Below are 18,990 nucleotides of genomic sequence, written 5' to 3' on the forward strand. Positions count from 1 at the left end.
AGCGGGGTTTGGTGGTCAATGGAAGAATTGGAATGTTGGCGTGGGGGTGCTTTCCGTTTGTTTGTTTGTTTGTTTCAAAAGGACTCGAAATAGTGGGGTTTCACAAAACGCACCTTCGCATGCCCAAAGATACATCACAGCGGAACAAAAAGTAAACCTCAAAACGCCGTTCTTTGTATTAAATCGCTGAACCCTCAGCGTGGCGGGGCAGGGGGAGCTTCTCCTCCCCCACCCCATCCCACTCGGGAAAGCCAATGGAGTGGTCTCAGTGGTTTGGGTGTTTCTCAGAAGGAATCGTAATAAAAAACATTAAAACCTCTCCATCCTCCACATGTTAACAAAACAAAGCGTACGGCCCCCGCTGTGCTACCCACCGGGATGCTGGGGTTTGGAGTGCTGTCCCACAGCATGGGGAGGCACCGGGGGGGATTTATGGAGACGGAGATGATCCTGAATGCAAATCATAGAATCATAAAGGTTGGAAAAGACCGCTAAGATCATGTAGTCCAACCCCCTGTCTACAGAGGGGAACCCTCAGCTTCATTGCTATTCAGAAAACCGCCTTATAACCACCTTTTGGGTGCTTTTCCAGCTGAAAGTAAGCAAATGTGGAGAAAAGCTGGAAAAAAAGTGGTTCTTCAGGTTAGACAATATCGTGCCATTGGGGCGGGGGTTGGGAAAATGCACAGAAAAGGTTGGGATGGCTCGGACCCTGCAATGCCTTTTAGCTTATAAAAGTAATAAATTAGTTTGGAGTAGTTCTGAGTATTTGCTTCGAGTCCTTTCTTTTCAGTGTGGGCCTCACCGGGGGAACACCACTGCTAAAACATGAGCCTCTCTCTGGGAGCACAGAAGTCACACCTCCAGGTTGCGGTGCGGTAAATCCCACGGAGCAGCGTGCCCAGGCTGGCTTTTAGGGGATGTCCCGTGCTGACAGCCCCGGGGGGGCCCTATCCCCACAGGTCCGGTGCTGCCGGCGGCCGTCCCGCCACGGCACAGCAACGCCAGCAGTGCCATCAGTGCCCAACAGGTGCAGCGGGTAGGAGCCCTGGCACTGCCAGCCCACCGGCTCCTGCTCGTCACCCTCGGAGCCCTGCACTGCGATCTGCGGCACCCGGCCGACCCTGGGCTCCACGCAGCCCTCGCCCTGCCCTGTGTCGCTCTTGGCACCGTCCTCACTGCCCGGCTCATCGAAGCTGACTTCCTGTACGGCCTCCTGCTTCTTGAAGGAGTCGCGGCGCTCAGAGAGGTTCAGGCGCCGCATCACCACCATCTCCTGCTCTCCCTGCCGCCAGGCTGCCATATGGCCGTGCTCCCCGGAGTGCGCCGAGCCGGGCGCTTCACCCTCCCCAAACACCTCCCCAGTCCCGTCCCGTGCGGGCATCTCCAGCCCCAGCTTGCGGCTGCCCACGTTCTTCTTCTCTGCCAGGTAGGTTGCCATCTTCTCTGCTGACTGCACGCGCTTGAGGAGGGGTGAGCGGGGGCACTCGGCGCTGCATGGCCGCGGCCCCTGCCGCACGATGGTGGGGGGGGACAGCGTCTTGCCTTGGAAGGGATGGGTGGTTTTGGGGTGCCCGGGCAGCAGCGGGGAAGGGGACCTCTGCGGGGACGTGGGCCGTGGGGCACAGGTAGGCGTGCAGGCCAGGGGTGAGGGCGGGATGCTGCTGGTGGACTTGCGGCGTCCCACCTTGTAGCGCTGACCGCCCAGCTTGGGGGCCAACCCGTGCAGGGTGCTGGGCCGCACGTGGCCAGCTGGAGATGTGGGGGTGCTGGAGGAGGGAGAGGTGCTCTGTGGGGACACCGCATCTGCCACAAAGAAGAGAGAGAGAAGTCACTACCGGGGATGTCACCGGCCCCGAGCCCATGTGTGGTGGCCGCAGTACCTGGGGGCAGGTCTGGAGCAGGGCTGCGGCAGGGCGTCGTGGGACCCGAGGACAGGCTGTGCGTAGGGGACTCTGGGAGACTCTCGCTCGAAGACAGCGAGTGGTGGAGGCCGGAGGAGAAGCTGCGGCTGGTGTGCAGGACTGTTGACTGCTTGGAGATCTTCTTGAAAAGGGATTTCCTCCTTGGGAGGGAAGAAAACGCATGGGAAGATTTGTCACAAACAGGCCGGGACACCGCTTGGAGCCACCAGTGCCGGCAGACCCACGTTGGGCGCAACCAGACCCTGTGGTACTGCGGAACCAAAGCAGCCACCCCTTCCTGGTTGCATTCCAGCTCCAGGACATCCAGGACACGCGTGCCATTTTATCCCCCTCTGTTTCTGCCCACCTGTCCTGGCTGTCCCTTTTCCTGCTCTTCTTGCTCCTTCGGGCCATCCTTGTTTTGGAGCTGTTTTTCCGGGCAGGGCCAATTTTAATGGAGGTGTTCTCCAGGGCGGTGGTCCGCAGGGCGACCTTATTGCCACTCTGAGGACAGAAAAAGGCTCACTGAGCATGCTGCACTCAAGCACCAGTGTTTAACTTGCTGCTTGTGCTTGATGCACCAGTTTCAACAGCTGCATGCGGGTCCCAAGCGCGTCGCAGCAGGGCGAGCACCGACCTTCAGCAGCAGCTCCACGACGTCGCGGTGCACCAGGCCCAGCACTGACTCCCCGTTCACGTGTGTGATGAGATCACCCGCTCTCAGCCCTGCTTCCTGGGCAGGACTCCCTTCTTCCACGCTCTGGAAGGGAAAGGCCGGGGTTTTGTTTGGACACAGCCCATACCTCCCAGCCTTGCGTCCCATCAGTGTCACCAGTCCCTGGGCCACTTACCCAGACCATGTGGTGCACAGCGTAGACATCGCTGTCCCCCATGTACACGCGGATGGCACGCAGCGTGAAGCCGTACTTCTTGCCTGAGCTGTGGATGATGATGGGGGGCCTCAGGCTGGTGATGGCCAGGGAGGAATCCCGGCTCGGGGACGAGTCGCGGGAAGAGGGGTTGGATGAAAGCGAGTGAGGGGAGATGGGGCTCATGAGGGCCCCGCTGCTGAAGTCATCTGCAGGGAGAAGGAAGGAGATGGCTTGTTCCAGGGAAGCCACGTGGCAGCCATGGTGGCCACAGATGGCTACCACAAACCTGATGTGATGATGAGGGACAAGGCTGAGACAGAGGCAGATTTGGGCACTCGGCTGCCCGGTGAAGCTCTTGGCTTCTCCACGCCGTCCCTCTGGCAGCTCAGCCGGCGGCTGCTGCCCGGCTCCAAGCCCCGCGGAGCTGAGTTCTTGGTGCCAGTGCTGTTGCTCCGCAGGCGGATGCGGTTCAGGCTGACGAGATCAGCTGCACAAAGGGAAGAGGAATGGGGAGCTGAAAAGGCCAAGGATGGTGGCGGCCCTTTGGACCTTCTACAGGGTGCAGGAAGGCACGGAGAAAGCACCTCACACTGTTAGGAAACCTGGCTGCCCCCAGAACCCACGCACCAGATAGCGATGAGGTCTTCACCCCGGAGTCAGGCTCTCCCAGCACAAATTTGGGTCGCTCCGGCTTGGCCGGGGCCACACAAGGGCTTTCATCTTCTGAGGAGAAGGCAAACTTGGGCATGGTGTCCAGGCTGTAGGTGCTGGTCAGGGCGGCGGGGCTGCGGCTGCGCTCGTGCTGGGCAGTGTATGGTGTGGAGCTGCAGGATGTCCAGGACCGCAGCCTGCGGGAGGGAGCCAGAGGGCTCAGGGCACCCACACGTGGGCAAGGAGGTGGTGCTGGGTCCCTCCTGCACCCCTGCACACATCTCACTGACAGCAGCTCACATTAGTCCCTGTCTCACCACTCACCGGGGCTCTGCGCCCGACGGCCGGTTCTTGTCCTCGTCACCCGAGTGGCGGTCCCACCGCTCTGCCCTGTCCTCCTTGTCCTCGCTGTGGCTCCGGTCAGAGGATGAGAGGCTGAGGTTGGAGTGCGTGGCCAGGTACTCGGAGCTGCTGTACACCTGGGGAGCAGGAGAGTGGTTGGAATGGAGCAGGAGCAGGGGGGGCTGCAGCCTGCAGGGTGGGCACCTCGTCACCACCCCACTGGGGTCTTAGGGGACAGATCCGAGCACCTTGCTGAAGCGGTGGGAGCAGGAGGAGAACTGGCCAATCTCCACAGACGATTCCTCATCATTGGTCTCTTCATCCTCCGAATCCAAGTGCCGGTACCTCTCGGATCGAGCTGAAAGCAAAAGCCCCAGTGGTGAGGGGACAGGACGTGCAGGTGTGTCGTGGCTGACAGCCCAGTCCCAAACCCACAAATGTTTGGGGGTGAGAAAGCAATACTTTCATTAAGGCTGAGCAGTCTGGAAACAGAATTAAATCCGTGTTTGTGACTGAGCTCAGGGCATACAGTGCCCAACTTCACCCAGGAGATTTTCGTCTCCTGCTGCAGCATCCTTCCTGCAGTGGGGACAAAGGATGACAGGGGCAAGGGGACAGAGGCGGCCTCACTGTCGAAGTAGCTGGTGTCGTCCTCTGACTCCAGCTGCGGGATGAACTCTGCTTTCTGCCGCAGGAGCCCGTTCCAGTCCAGGTGGAGGAAGAAGGCATGGTGCTTCACCTCGTGCGCACCCCCTGGCAGGCAGGGAAACCCGCATTAGGGGGTCCAATTGTCCTTAGTACAGCAGGACACCCATCAGCTTCAATCACATGCAAGCAAATCAGAGAACCACAGGATGGTTAGGAGAAGCCTTGAGCACTGCTCAGCCTGGACCCATTTTGAGCCCCACCTGCTGCCCCCTGGCACACGTACCCGTGCCCAGGCGCTCGAGCGGGCACTGCCTCAGCAGCCGTGTGATCAGATCCTGAGCATCAGCAGGAAGAGCCTCGTCACCCTCTGGCCACATGATTTCATCTGCAACAGAAGGAGAGGTGACACGGAGCCCTCTCCGTGCTGGGAGCTGTGGATGGGGCTGAGGGGCTCGGGGGCCAGGGGATGAGCAAAGCAAGCAGCACTCACCGCTGATCACCTGCCCGAAGAGCTCCTCGGGGGTGTCCCCAAAGAAGGGCACACAGCCCACAAGGAACTCATACAGGATGATGCCCATGGCCCACCAGTCGACAGGCTTCCCGTAGCCCTGGATGAGGATGACTTCGGGCGCGATGTACTCTGGCGTGCCGCACACCTGCATTCGAACCAGACATTGGCAGCTCTGCAACAAGCTGTGCAATGGGCCCCAAGCTGGTTCTGGGTCCTGGTGACCACCCCCGTACCTGCTTGTCCATGAACTCCCTGGTGTCCTTCTCCATGTGCCCCTCATAGAGGTTGGTGGTCATATTCATCAGGCCAATCTTGGACAGCCCGAAGTCTGTCAGCTTTATGTGGCCCATGGAGGTGATGAGCAGGCTGTAAGGAAGGCACCACCTCACTGCCTCTGGCCGGGACCAGGCCCGCTCCCAGCCCAGCCCATCCCCCTGGTGGGTCTCACTTGTCAGGTTTGAGGTCGCGGTGCACAATGCCGTAGTTGTGGAGGTATTCCAGTGCCAGCACAGTCTCAGCGAAGTACATCTTGGCCATGTCCACGGGCAGCGGGCCCATGTTCTTCAGCAACGTGGCACAATCCCCACCTGTGGAAACACTGCTGCTGAGTGCAGGGCAGAAATGTTCACCTGGAGGAGGATGGGCAGCACCTCCATTGAGGTGGGACTGAGAACAACAGAACCCCAGACGTCAGGGTGGCATCCTCTGCTCCTCGGGGCCCCTCTTCTTATCCCCCACCGGTGCCACTGATGTCCCCAAGCCCCCTTCTCACCTTCCACGTACTCCATCACCATACAGAGGTGTCGCTTCGTCTCGAAGGAGCAGAACATGCTGACCACAAAGGGGTTCTCTGCAAAAGTGAGGATGTCCCTCTCCACAAACACCTGCTGGATCTGGTTGCGCAGGATGAGGTTCTGCTTGTTGATCTTCTTCAAGGCAAAGCGCTGCCGCGTCTCCCTGTGCCTCACCAGGTACACGGCCCTAGGAGAGAGTGAGCAACCAGGCTAGGCTTGGACGGGCAGCAGATAGGGTCAGAAAGGTGCAAATGCCACACTTATGGGCTTTGGAGATGTCTGCAGGAGGAGACAAGCTAGAAATAGGAGCATGCTGCCATGCGGTCTGCTCGCTGTGGAGCAAGAGGGACGCGTGGGGCCGGCTCACCCGTAGGCTCCGTTGCTGATCAGCTTGATGGTCTCAAAGTCGCCCTCGCAGGGCTTCCTCCGAGGAGCGCTGACTGTCGGCTGGCTCTGAGGAGACACAGAAGGGTTTGAGCGTGTCTGTGTGTGCCGCCAGCAGGCTGGAACCCCACAGGGCTTTGTGGGGCCAGAGGTGGGGCTGTGCTCACCTCACAGGCATCGTCGTTCTCGGGGGTGATGGTGTTCCCGCTGTCAAAGTGGTCCAGCTGGACCATCTCTGCAAAGGACAGGGACCGTATTCACGTTCATCCCGCTCACATCCCTTTGTGCCAAAATAACCCCCCGGCCACCACCCGCCCTCCCACACCGGGGATCCCAGGGGGGTTTAGCTGCATGCTTGGTGCAAGCCATCGTAGGCAGAAATTCAGGTCACAGCATTAGGAGGTTAAGCATGAGGCCAAACATTTACATAATTCTCTTTTTCCCATAGTCATTCCCCATAGTGTTCCTCGGGGATTACGGTTTCCCCCAAAGCCTTGGCTTCCTATGGATTAAGTGTTCTTCCGATTAATCTGCTTTGCTGAACATGCTGGGAGCAGTAAGGAGGGACGCTGTGTTGGCTGCAGGCTTGGCTGTCATCCTGGTGCTGCAGCCCCCAGAGCCCACGGCCCCGCAGACCCCGCCTGGCAGCCTCCTACCCTCCAGCGGGTCCTTGACGAGCCCCAGCTGGCTGATGATGTAGCGGGGAATGTCGGTCTTTATGCCCTGACCAACTTTGGCGTGGCCCTCAGCAGCTTCCAGGAGGTGATAGAACTCCTCAGGGTCGAACTCCTAGGTGGGGAAAGCCAAGCGTGGTCAGGGAGCAAAGCCAAAGCATCCCTCCGAGCACCGCAGGGCTGCTGCTGCTGCGTCTTACCAGGCACTCCAGAAGGCGAGCAGGACGGGAGATAATTATCAGCAGCTTCCTCACCAGCTGGTCAATGAACTTCACTTCCTCACTCTCTGAACGCTCCTGAGCCTGCCGGAAAGGGGGCAGAAGCCAGGAGTCACCAACGGCGTCGTGAGACGGCGCCGAGCAGAGATCCGCCCCCACTCACATCTCTCAGCATCTTCTCGAGCTTCTCCTGCAGCTCCATGAAGTAGCGAGAAGTGATGAGGGCCCCCTGGGACTTGGCCAAGCAGTCACGAGCCAGCTCGATGATCTGGTGGTGGATGAAGCCCAGCACCCCGTCGGCCAGAGGCAGAGTGCTGCTGGAAGAGAAGTTCCTGATCGTGTCCTGCAGACGCTCCTCCATCTGGGCTGTAGCCTGCAAGGCAGGACGGGTGGTGACGCTGGGGCTCATGTCCCCGTGCCTCCTGCAGCCCCACACCCCATGTGTGCCTCACCCAGACCCCACTCTCACCACCTGCACATGCTCCAACAAGGACTCCGGAGAACGTGTGGCTGTGTGATGGTGCGGAACCACACAATTTGCTCCCATGTCTCCAGTGACCCCCAGCACCCCATATCTATTCATGCACCCTATATTCCAGCACAGATAAGTGATTTTTCTGCAGAAGCTTCCTGGGTGCTGTGAGGGCACTGATGCTGCCATCCCCCCCATGGCCATTACCTTGGGGAACCGCTCCTTGTAGACATGGTTCATCATCACGACCTCATTATCAAATGTTCCGCTCGTCCGCCCAGGGCTGCGGGGAGGAGAAGGGAGGAAAAGCCTGGTGAGTTATGAATCCAAAGCATTTACAAGCATGCAAATAGCTCCTGCCCCTGGAGGAGCTTGTTGTTCCCATGTCACGAGCTGTTAGAGCCTGTGCAAGCAGAGCTGTCAGCCTTGGGCCAGGTCTTGGGATCGCCTGCATGGCTGGACTGTCTTGGGGTCCCCCCACTGCACACCCACCAACACCGGCAGCTCTCTCCTTCCCTAGCTTTGGCGTTTCCACCCTGTGCAGAGGCTGCCAGCTGTTCTTACAGGGCTGGGGAGTGCTGGGCTCCCGCAGACCCGGCTCTTCAAACCCAAGTCCCTGGAAAAGCCTCTGGTGTTTGGAGCCCAGGCCACCAGTGCTGCATTAGTCACTTGGCTTCCACCAGTGAGCTCATCCGCCACTTCCTCTCATGCCACGATTTCTGCTTCAGCCCCTGCCGTGATGTCTGGGACACAGACAGCAACAACACAGCCACTGGAGAGCTGCCTGGGCTGCAGCCAACCGTGACGGGAGAGCATCCGCAGCCATCCTGGCGCCCGTGATCTGGTGCTGGGATTGCCCTTTTGGCAGCCCACAGCAGAGAGAGCCCAACCAAACCCCATCCGCCCCGCAGCGAACACGGGAACGTTCAGAGAAAGGCTTCCAGCACGGACAGGTTGTTAACTGCTCATGGCAGGAAAGGGCTATTTTGGAACTAACCCCACTTTCTCCAACCTCAGCCCATGGAATCTCACCCTTAGGCATCCTCTGACACATCCCAGCAGCCACGCACTGCCGAAAAGCAGAGCCTGGCGTGCAAAGGCATGGAGTTTTACCACTATCCCTGCCAGGGAAAAAACTGCATTGGGGTCAGCGCCACAGGTACGGCCAAGCAGGACATTAATGTCACAGAACAGCTCACGAGAAGGTGGCAAGCAGGACCTGGTTCACGTGGGTGGTCTCTGTACCTCAGGCTCCGGGATCGTGGGCGCAGGCAGGGCGAGTGCCGCCCCTCCTCGTCCGTGACGCTCTCAGTGCTGCGGAAGTGTTTGGAAAGGAAATGCAGCTCATCGGGGGTGGGCTGGTATGGCAGCTGGTGCAGCCGCTCCTGGGAGGACGAGGATGACTGGAAGGAAGGACAGATGCGGGCGGTCAGGAGATGGGTCGGAATCACGCGGGCAGCAGGGTGGGAAGCAGCAAACCCTCCAGGAAAATCTGCCTCGAGGCTCCTAGTAGACTGCAAACGCTGATGGGCAGTGCGCAGCATCGCTCTGCACGCAACTCCTGCATGCAGCGTGTGCAGCCGTGGGCCCCCAGCCCAGCCTCCATACACTGACCCCAATCCTGGCTGCCCATCACACCCCGGGCAGCTCTCACCCTTCTGTGCATGGCCAAGGTGTGCCCCGTGCACGCTGCAATGAGACGCAGCAAAGCTTGGACGTGCAGAGGGAACGCGCCTTACCGAGACGGTGGAGCTGGGGGTGTTGGTCCCATAGCCAGATGAGGGGAGCGAAGCCAGTGACCACCTTCTGCCATCAGCCCTGCAAGCACAGACATGTCTATGGCACAGCGGAAAAAGCAGGTGGATGCAAATACAGAAATAACATCAGAACGATAAGGATGGGAGAGAGGACTTCTGTTCGGCTGATCAGGAGAGCCCTGGAGCCTCTTGCCAGGATGGACTGAAGTTGGTTCTCCTGTGGCAGAGACACTGCAGGAGCAGGGAACCCAAAGTGACAGCAGCCGCAGCCCCTGCTCAGCCCCATGCTGCACGAGAGGCTTTGTTTGCAAATAATAAGAAAAAAAGGAGAATCCTATTTTTAATGGGAGCACAATTCCGGCTTGGGAGACTAAGATAAATCAGGACTTCTCAGCACCATGCGGAAAGCACACGGGGAGCAGAGCCTGGCTATAAACAGGAAGGCCGACGCTCGCACGTAGGCGAATGCTTCCTCTCGGATGAGTTTCCAGCAGGACAGGTCACAGCACTGCTTCCCATGCACGCGGGATGCCGGGCACAGAGCACAGACAAGGGCAGGCGATGTGCTGCCTGCTGCTCTATGGAACACTTCCAAAGCCCTTTGGCTTTTTGCTCCGGTTCGAGCGTGAAAATTAAAACTAAGCCTGCAGCTTTTTTCCATGAGCCAATCTACGGGTGAGTGACACCACTGCAGCTCCCCTGGGCGCAGCCCTTCTGTCCCCCATCACTTGCCTGTCGGTCCGAGGAGCATGGCTGGAGGGCGGCAGGACACACCGGTCACAGCAGCAGGGAGATCGGAACCAGAGCAGAAACCAGGGGGAAAAAAATAACAACCGTGAAGGCCAACAGAACAGCCCCAATGCACGGGTTGAGATGTCAGTGGGACGTGGGGCTCACCTGCGGGCGAAGGGGAAGTTGACGGAGGTGCTGGCGGAGAAGTTGCGAGGGCTGTCCAAGGGGCTGCTCCCGGCTGTGGGGAAAGGGAGAATTGGGTTCAGCGTGCAGCTGGCCTTCCCTCAGCCACCCCCCAGGTCTCCGGGAAAAGCTGCCACGTGCCCAGGCAGTGCCACAGCTCCCTCACTGGGGTGACCCTGGGCGATGCTCAGCCCGGCCTCGGCGTTCCTCTCACCTGTGGGCACTGAGAGTGGGGACAGAGGGCGTGAGAGGGTTGGAGATGGGGTCCCCACCACCAGGCTCTTCCTGTTGCTGCTTCGGCAGCTGGAGAAAGGAAAAGAAAAAGGGGTTCATTTGGGGAAGTGGAAGATGTGCAGGGCTGGGGGGTTCAGACATGGGCAGCCCTGCTGCAGCTCGCCCAGCTGGCAGCAAAGGGACACGGCTGCTGTCACCGCATCGATTACAGCTCTCCTGCCCCCGGGAAGATCACATTCCCAGCACAGCACAGAGGGGCTGCTGGGGTTATTTTTGGAGCCCAATCGTCTCAGTGAGGTCCCACTTCTGGTTTTGCCCTGCGGAGAGGAAAGATGTGTGGGGGCCATTGGGCAAGAATAGAAAAAGGGATCTAAAAGGAGGAAGCGATGGAAATGCCAAGCTGCTCCGGGCCACGCCAGCCCCGCTGCATGGGGTGGAAAATGCCCCCGGTTCACTTTGCTGGTGGGAATATCCCCGTGCAGAGCAGAATCTGAGGACAGCTTGTGTACGCGTGAGAGAGATGCGTGGGTTCTTAATGCCAGACCAAGGATGTGTCCCCATGAAAATGTCAGCGCAGCCGAGAGCCGCGTGTGAAGCAAGTAGGTCACACTGCGGCTCGGGGGAGCGCCTCCTCCGGCTGTGAGTCCTGCATGGGTGGTGCTGAGCTGCACTGCTGGGCTGGGAACCCCACGGCCGCTGCCCAGAAAGGACGGGGACCAACGCCAGGCGTGGGACAAACCCTGCACTGAGGGGTCCTGCGTGGGTCCCACAGACACACGAGAGGCAGGAATGGCATCGGGCAGCTCTACGAGTGACGGCAGCAGTGCTGGAGCAGCACCGGCAGCGAGGGGGGGTTGACTTAGCCCTGCGTTCAGAAGCACGTTTTCGCATCCTCCCCTCGGTGCAGCAGCTCGGGCTCTTCTGCTCGGGGCCTCAGCCGGCACGGGGAGCACCGCAGCAGCTCCGCCTGCCCCCCCGTTTGCTTTCGCTGCTCCATCTGCTCATCCCCCTCCTGCAGAGGGTCCCCGGGGCCAGCAGCTGCCAGCACGGGCAGCCCCGCACGCTGCGCTCGGAGGTTTCATTTTGGAAGTGAAAACAAACCTTCAGCTAAGCAAGTTCCAGTAATCGTGACACGGGCAGAGGCTGCTGTTTCCTGTTTCCGCGCGCTCCACCCTCGTGCTGCAACAACCATCTTGCACCACTGCTCTGCCTCTGCACCGACCCCAGCTGCTTCCCGGCCTCCTGGGCACAAAAGCAGCAGTTCCCACTGGCAGGAGCCAGGGCTGCTCTCCAGCCCGTGCTGCCAGCAGTGCCTCCGGCACTAATTGTGAGCTTGGTGCATTTTTACCAAAAATGGAGTGGAAAATTGCAGTCAGCATCTCCAGAGCCACTGTGTGTGTGGGGACACTGAGCGGAGCATCCCCACGGCCACCCCGGCCCACCGCCACCCCAAACTGTGCCAAACGATGGGGGGGGGAAGGGGGTGACAGCAGCAGTGGCACTGCGGTGACATCGTGGCCCCCAATACTGTGAGGTGACACTGCAATATCTGTGGGGATGGGGAAAGCTGCGGGGGCTGCAGGAGGGCAGTTCTGCTCCTGTGGGACAACGCAACGCATTTGGGGAGAGATCAGGGAGTCCATGGGAGGGCCTTGCGGGACGGCAGAACATCGGAGCTGAAAGGCCCACAGCACAGAGAGCTCTCCCTGCCCTGGGGAAGCGCTGTGCACTGCTGTGCCCTCTGGCTGGAAGGATTCATTTCCAGTGAGACAAATCGCCCGTAACGCCGAGCCGGGCAGCTGCACCCAATGCTTCTGCACCGCTGCCCGGCGTGATTTCATCTCCATGACACGTGTGGCTGCACCGAGCAGGGCTGTGTCCTGACATGGAGCTGCGTGGGGGATGCAGAACAGGGCAACGCAACCCCAAATCCTCCTGATTAGGGCCTATGTTTATTTCTTTACTGGCACTGAAATAAAACAGCCTAAAGAATTGGCCTCGCACGACACAGATCTGTGTGTTCCTGTGCTGCTGTTTCCCATTAGTAAATGTGGATCCCACAGGTGTGCTCTGGGCATTGCAGCCCCCCGGCGCTCTCACCCCCACCGTATCACACCTGTACGTCCTGTCCTGCCTGCAGGAACACAGAGCAGGCCGCTCCCCAGTGTAGTTCTGGGAATCCCAGTGAACGAAGAGAAAACCCTCAGTGCCCCGGGGCTGCATGGCACACACAGCCCTCCACCGCACCCACAGCACCGCGCTGCATCCCGTGGCCGTGCTATGGGAGCACCTCCCCTCAGCCCCGCTCCGTGCTCAACACCACTTCTGTGCTGATCTGTGATTTCACACCTGGAAGGACAGCCTTGGCACCGGGACGTGACCCCGGCGGGGTGGTGATGCCCCACTGCCTGCCCATGGCACCGTGGTACCCGCAGTGCCCACAGCTCTGCCACTGCTCCTCTGCATCGTGCAGAGCCCCGGGGACCCCCAGCCGGCCCTGAAGCAGTGCCCCCCGTTGCTGTGCTGCAGCGGTGTGCCTGTAGCAGACATCTCCCCACCGCTGCACACACAGCTCCCCCTGCACGCACAGCCCACCCCTCCTATGTGTCACGCAGTGCTCCACACCGTGCGCCAAACCTCGGCACGACGCCCCCGAAACCAAAGCACCGTGGGGATGTGGAACCCACCGCAGCTCCCTTCCCCCTCATTCATCCCCAGGGTGCATCCCCAGCACACAGACCCCAAACAATGCACCCGCAGATCGCACTGCAGATCCCTCCCTTAGCACTGCACCCCCCTGCGAGCCCCTCCCTCCAAACCATGCACTCCCCAACGCGACCCGTGGTGCAGCCCACCCCAAACCGTGCGTACCAAAGTGCAGTCCCCACAAACGACGCCCCCCCCAGCGCAACCTTTAGTGAATCCCCCCCCCATCACGCATCCCCCCGCGCAACCCCCCCGAACCACTCATCCCCCGCTGCAACCCCTCCCCCAACCACCCCCCCCCGCTGCAACCGCCCCCACACAGCCTCGCAGCCCCGCTGCAGCCCTTCCCAAACAATCCACCCTGAGCGCAACCCGCGGCGCAACCCCTCCCAAACCGCACTCCCGGACCCCCCCCCGCCCCCCGGTACCTCTTGGAGCGCTGCAGCAAAGCCCCGGCCGCTCTCTGCCCCCGGCAGCCGCCGCCCGCCGCCCCCCAGCAGCTCGGATCCGACATCGCGGAGCCGGGAGCGCGCGGGGCCGCACCGGGGCCGCCTCCCGAGCCGAGCACGGCCCTGCCCGCCCCGCCGCACCGGGGTTGCCGTGGAAACGGGCGGCGGTTCGAAGAGGGGGGGGGGGGGGAGTGGGGTCTCCATAGAAACGAGGCGGTACCCCCCCCACACCACCACCAAATGGGGTCAGGGTTGCCATGGAGATGGGGCAGCACCCCAAAATGGGGTCGGGTTGACGTAGAGGCAGGGCAGCACCCCAAAAGTGAGCTTTGGGTCACCGTAGGAACGGGGTGTCCCCCTAAATGGGGTCGGGGTTACTCAAATAGACGGAGCATCACCCCCAAAATGGGGTCTGGGTTACCATGGAGATGGGTATCACCCCCACATGGGGTCGGGGTTACTCAAATAGACGGAGCATCACCCCCAAAATGGGGTCTGGGTTACCATGGAGATGGGTATCACCCCCACATGGGGTCGGGGTCGATACAGAGACAGGTTGGGTTGATATAGAGACCCCAAAATAGAGCATAGGAATGGGGCATCACCCTATATGGGGTCAGGGTTACCTTACACAGCACCACCCCAAAATGGGGTTCAGGTTACCATGGAGATGGGAATCACCCCCAAATGGAGATGCAGCCACCACTACTCACGCATTATGGGACCACACGTTCCCACAAAGCCGGTGCTGCTGGCCCCAAAACTCACATGTTGCTGCAGACTGTGCAACCGTGGGGGGCTCCCCACTGTGCCCCCACTGCTCCTTAAACAATGGGGCCGCTGAGGGCGGGGGTTCCACCCGCACAGCCCCACACACGCCCTCCTGGGCTGCACTGGGGACACCCCACGCTAAGACCCAGTGACACAGATCCCGGTGCCCGGCCTCATTTTCCGGCTGTGAGCGGCTCAGGTGCCGATGCATCACCAGCACAAAGCCCACGTGGGACGGCATCACCAAACCGGGCTGAAAATCCCCCAAATCCCCACGCTGATGGGGCCCGGTCTGCTGGATGCCACCAACTCAATGTCCTCATCCCCACGTTGTCCCCACCACAAAACACAGCGCGGCCCCAACAGCCGCCCTCCTCCAGGCACGGTGCCACTCTGCCCTGTGCCACAGTCACTGTGCCTACGGGACGGCCACTAAAGATCCCCTAAGGACGAGCACCCCATCCCACAGCAGGTTTCCCATGTGGGTGAAGGGCCTTACCCTCACTCCGGCCCCACACCGGGGGGAGTCACCGTGGGCTCATTTTGAGGAGATTCTCCCCTGAGCTCCATCTGCTGCGATGGCGCTCACACGGGGTTCCCCCCAATGGAGCCATCCGTTGGAGATCACCACGCACAATCTGCTTTTGGGGCACGCAAACCGGGGATGGACCCCACCCACCTCTCCCCCTGTGCCCAGAAGAAGCTTCTGTCCCATTCAGGGTGGGAGTCCCACCTCTCTGCCCCGAGCAGGCAGGGTTGGGGGTCTTACCTCCAGGGGTGCACAGACAGCAGCGGGCTGCAGGGGCTGCAGGGGCTGCAGGGGCTCAGCAGCGTCGGGCTCTGGCTGCTCAGGGACAGGCTGCAAGGCAACGGTGTGAGCGGCACCCGGCGCCTGGGGTGCGGCACGGCAGCGGCAATGACCCCCCGGAGCACCGTCGGGAATGGGGGACAAGGAGCGAGGAGAGGGGGGAGAGACGGAGGGGGGACGTTGTGGGCAGGGCTGGAGGGGGCACAGATGGGGGGCGAGGGCTGCGGATGCCGGAGGGCAGGCTCCACGGCGGGCAGGAAAGCCGGGGATGCTCGGGATGAGGGGACGCCCAGGGTATGGGGGTGGGGTGGGGATGAGGGGTGCTCCAGATATGGGGATGATGGGGATGTGGGGGTGCGGGGATGCTCAGCACGCGGGGATGCTCGGAGCCCTCGGGATGCGGGGATGCTGGCGGTGTGGGGATGCCGCTGTCGCCATCAGCCCGAGCCCGGCGCCGCCGGCAGCCCCTCCCCGACTCACTCCAAGGTCAGCGCGGGGATCTTCAGCCGCTCCCGCCGCGCCTTCATCCCGCCGCCGCCGCCGCTCCGCTCCGCTCCGCTCTCCCCGTCGCACCGGCAGCCCCCGCGCTGGGCGGCTCCAACGGGAGGGCGGCAGCGGCGGCACCGCCGGGAGCGGAGCTCGGCCCGCCGGGCACGGACCCGCCCCTGCAGATCGGTACGGCTCGGAATAGCTCGGCGCGGCTCGGCACGGCTCAGTACGGTTCGGCACTGCTCGGCACGGCCGGCGCGGTTCGGCGCTGCGCCCTCCGGCTCCGCACGGCTCAGCAGCGCACGGCACGGCAGCCCCTCGAGCTCCCCGCACAGCCCGGACGGCGCAGGGGCTGCTCGGGACCACCGCGCTCCCGGGATGCGCCGGGGCGCTGAGCAGCGTTCCAGGACGGCCCAGAACAGCTCCGGTACGGCCCAATAACGGCCCCAGCGCCCCCTCCGGCGCACCCCCGGCACAGCATCGTGTACCCCACAGCCCCAGAGAGGCACTGCAGCAGCAGTAACACCCCCTCGTCACCGCACAATGCCCCGAACAGCCTCAGCACAGCTTCAGGATCGGCTCCTGCCACACGCCGGTGCGCCCCAATACACCACAGCACGCCCCAACGCACTGCAGCAGCGCACAGCTCACCCCAGTACGCTCCAGTACTCCCCAGTACGCCCTTACACACACACATCACGTCTCTTTGGCATCGGAAAACACGGTGATCCCACTCTGGGTTTGGGCACGGCGAGACCCGGCCACCCCAAGGGGACATCCAGCTGAGCCCTGCGGACAGCAGCGCGGCCCCAACCGCGGCCCTCCCGGTGACACCACGGTCCCATGCAGTGCAGCTCGACAGACTTACGCCCTTCCTCGGCGCGGCAGACTCAGCTCCTTCTGCAACGAGAAAAGCAACGAGTGGGGTCAGGGCTGCCACCACCGCCACCGCAGGCACTGTCCCCACTGAGGGCTCAGCACAGGGGGCAGCTCCTCCTCAGCCCCCTGCGCTGGTGGCTGTGCTGCCAGGCCTCGAGGACAGGAGAGCAGCCCCAGGGTGATGGCTGTGCCCCATCCCTGTCCCTGTCCCCCACACCCGGCCATGCGACAGCCGGCGTCCCACACGCTGTTTGTTTTTCCAGCCAAGGGGAGGATTTCTGGTGAGAGCTGTTTGCCTGCAGGTGGCACGAGGGGCAAAGGGCGGCGGTGCAGCACCGTACCCTCCGTGCAGCGGGGACTGGGACCCACCCGTGTGCCACCCAGCAGACACGGAGAGCTGTGGGTGCCGGTGGGCAGCGCGTGCTGCGATGACCGCGGGACAGTGGCACACGTGGTGGCTGCACGCGCTGCTAATGCCCATCGCTGCCCTGAGCTGTGCCCACTGGCCCCGTACCCCTAAGCAGCTTAACCACATTCCCCACCTGGCAGCACCCACGGGTGGGGGCTGAGTGAGCTGCTGCCACTCCTGCACCCCACGCAGCCGGGGGTACCCGCGCCCCGTCCCGCTGCCCCCACGGAAATCCCTGGGTTGGGGCGCACAGCAACGCAGTGATGCAGCAGCGTCGCCATGACAACGGGTGACATCACGCCCCGATGCACAGGGATTCGGCAGCGGGGGCCCGTGGGTGCTGGGGGTGGCAGGGGGTGGGGGGGGGGGTGCGTGGTGCCGGGGTGGGTGCACAGTGACAGTGTGGGTGCACGGTGTTGGTGTGGGTGCCCCAGTGCAGCACTGTGACCCCACAGCCGAGTGTTGGGTCCCCGCATGGATCTGGAGCTCTCCCAGCACCCTCACCCTGCTGTCCCCCGGCCGGGACCCCCACCCTCACCCCGGGCCGTGCCATCAGCTGCACCCTGCTGGGACAGCACTGGCACTGGGGACGGCACTGGGGATGGCGCTGCTGCCCAATGCGTTGGGATGCCCCTTCCCACCTGCTGCAGGGAGCTGAACCCACAGCCGTGGGGCTGCTCCCCCCAGGGACCGCCCGAGAGCAGCTCTGTGGCTGTCGTGGTGCTGCGGTTGCTGTGGGGTCCCTTCCCCCCACTGCCCCCCACCGCAGCAGTACGCAGCGCAGCGCGGCGCCCCGGGGAGCTGCCAGCTCGGATGAAGGCAGCACTGTGCCGTGCTCCAACCGCACCGACAGCTCGGGACGGCCCGCGGGGGGCTGCGCTCCGTTCTGCAGATGGGGACGGAGGTGTGAGGTCACCCGGAAAATCGGCACGGAGCTTCGGGCTCAGCGTGAGCCCCCACCGCGGCCGTCTGCCCTCTGAGAGGGGCAGCGGGGCTCTGGGAGTGTGGGAGCGGGACAGGCGGGGGGGTTGGGAGCCCCTCGGGGTGCGCAGTGGGGTGGGGGGCTGCAAACCCTCATGGCCGTGGTTGGGCAAAGATTGGGCACCACTGGGATGGGGGTCCCGCGCCGCTCCCACGGAGCCCCCCACCACCGCACACGGCCCTGTGCCCCCCGGCCCCCGCAGCCGGGATCCTCTCCCGCAGCCGGCGCTGCACCCCAATCCCACCGCAGCGCTGCTGCTCGCACGCACAGCACCCCCCTCTCCCGCACACACGGCACCCGCTCACACACGCACTCACGGAGCACCCACCCTTTGCGCACCCACATCCAACACGCACACACGCACACACACGCCCTCCAGCACCCACCCCGCGCCCACCCGCCCCGCACAGCCCCGCGCTCCCCCCTCCCCCGCCGCTCACCTGCAGCCCCCTCCGCCGCAGGATGCTGGGCTCGTCCATTCCGCCGCGCCGCCGCCTCCCGCTGCTCCCGCTCCGCCCGGTGCTCCCGGTGCGCCGCCCAGCGGCCCCGGCACGGCGCGGCACGGCACGGGGGTGGCGGGGAGCGGGGCGGGCAGCACGACGGTGCCTTCCTCCCCTGATGGCCCGGCACAGTGAGGGCTGACCCACGTCCGGCACCGCCCGGCACGGCACGGCACGGCGCAGCGCAGGTCAGAGTGGCACTGCATGGTGCGGCTGTGGCGTGGCCTGGCCTGGTTTGGCGCTGCACTGCACGGCACGGCACAGCTTCATTTGGCATAGCACGGCACGGCACAGCTCGGTTTGGTGTGGCGAATGTGGCAGAGCTCGGTTTGGCACAGCTCGGTTTGGCACAGCTCAGTTTGGCACAACACGGCCCAGCGCAGCACAGCTTCGTCTGGCACGGCGTGGCACGGCTCAGCTTGGCTTGGCGCAGCACGCCGCTCCAAGAGCCACAGGGCTGAGCGTGCGCCCACGGCGGTGGGCTGAGGGGTCACAGCCGCCCCTGCACAGCGCTCCGCCACCGCCGCCGCGCCGTCCCCACGCGGAGCAGCGGACAAGGGGACATTTTCTGCGGGGACAACGGCGCTCTGTGCGCGGTGCCACCCGGCTCCGCCGCCCGCG

At 62.8% G+C, this 18,990-nt stretch overlaps 1 protein-coding gene across 4 annotated transcripts; it reads right to left on the minus strand.

The window, feature by feature from the left end:
- Positions 1 to 152: 152 nt before the first annotated feature.
- On the minus strand, positions 153 to 18,378 carry MAST3 (microtubule associated serine/threonine kinase 3). Of its 4 annotated transcripts, XM_040653787.2 has the most exons (29): positions 18,310 to 18,378; positions 16,468 to 16,499; positions 15,072 to 15,161; positions 10,357 to 10,445; positions 10,125 to 10,197; positions 9,960 to 9,980; positions 9,210 to 9,288; positions 8,716 to 8,873; positions 7,678 to 7,753; positions 7,162 to 7,371; positions 6,981 to 7,082; positions 6,763 to 6,895; positions 6,274 to 6,341; positions 6,090 to 6,175; positions 5,701 to 5,909; positions 5,377 to 5,515; positions 5,162 to 5,294; positions 4,908 to 5,073; positions 4,701 to 4,802; positions 4,400 to 4,522; positions 4,018 to 4,127; positions 3,752 to 3,906; positions 3,404 to 3,624; positions 3,063 to 3,263; positions 2,756 to 2,982; positions 2,542 to 2,664; positions 2,272 to 2,408; positions 1,884 to 2,065; positions 153 to 1,806 (listed from the first exon to the last, which is right to left on the minus strand). In XM_040653787.2, the coding sequence occupies exons 1-29, from the start codon at positions 18,346 to 18,348 to the stop codon at positions 914 to 916; spliced, it is 4,377 nt and encodes a 1,458-aa protein (XP_040509721.1). In that variant the 5' UTR covers positions 18,349 to 18,378; the 3' UTR covers positions 153 to 913. The 4 variants fall into 4 exon arrangements, with proteins under 4 accessions (XP_040509721.1, XP_015155638.2, XP_015155637.2 ...); XM_015300152.4 differs by lacking the exon at positions 15,072 to 15,161; XM_015300151.4 differs by lacking the exons at positions 15,072 to 15,161; positions 16,468 to 16,499; positions 18,310 to 18,378 and adding an exon at positions 13,511 to 13,635.
- Between the last annotated feature and the right edge of the window lie 612 nt (positions 18,379 to 18,990).

The sequence above is a fragment of the Gallus gallus genome, chromosome 28 (genome assembly GCF_016699485.2).
Source record: "Gallus gallus isolate bGalGal1 chromosome 28, bGalGal1.mat.broiler.GRCg7b, whole genome shotgun sequence".
Classification (NCBI taxonomy): Eukaryota; Metazoa; Chordata; class Aves; order Galliformes; family Phasianidae; genus Gallus; species Gallus gallus.

What these genes read in the sequence shown, in the direction of transcription:
- MAST3 (XM_040653787.2), bottom strand. Translation starts at nt 18,348, where the DNA reads ATGGACGAGCCCAGCATCCTGCGGCGGAGGGGGCTGCAG. An exon ending in ACAAGGAGCGGTTCCCCAAG is followed by an intron (nt 7,372 to 7,677) that starts GTAATGGCCATG and finishes CCTGCCTTGCAG; the next exon opens with GCTACAGCCCAGATGGAGGA. An exon ending in TGCTCCAGACCTGCCCCCAG is followed by an intron (nt 1,807 to 1,883) that starts GTACTGCGGCCA and finishes TCTTTGTGGCAG; the next exon opens with ATGCGGTGTCCCCACAGAGC.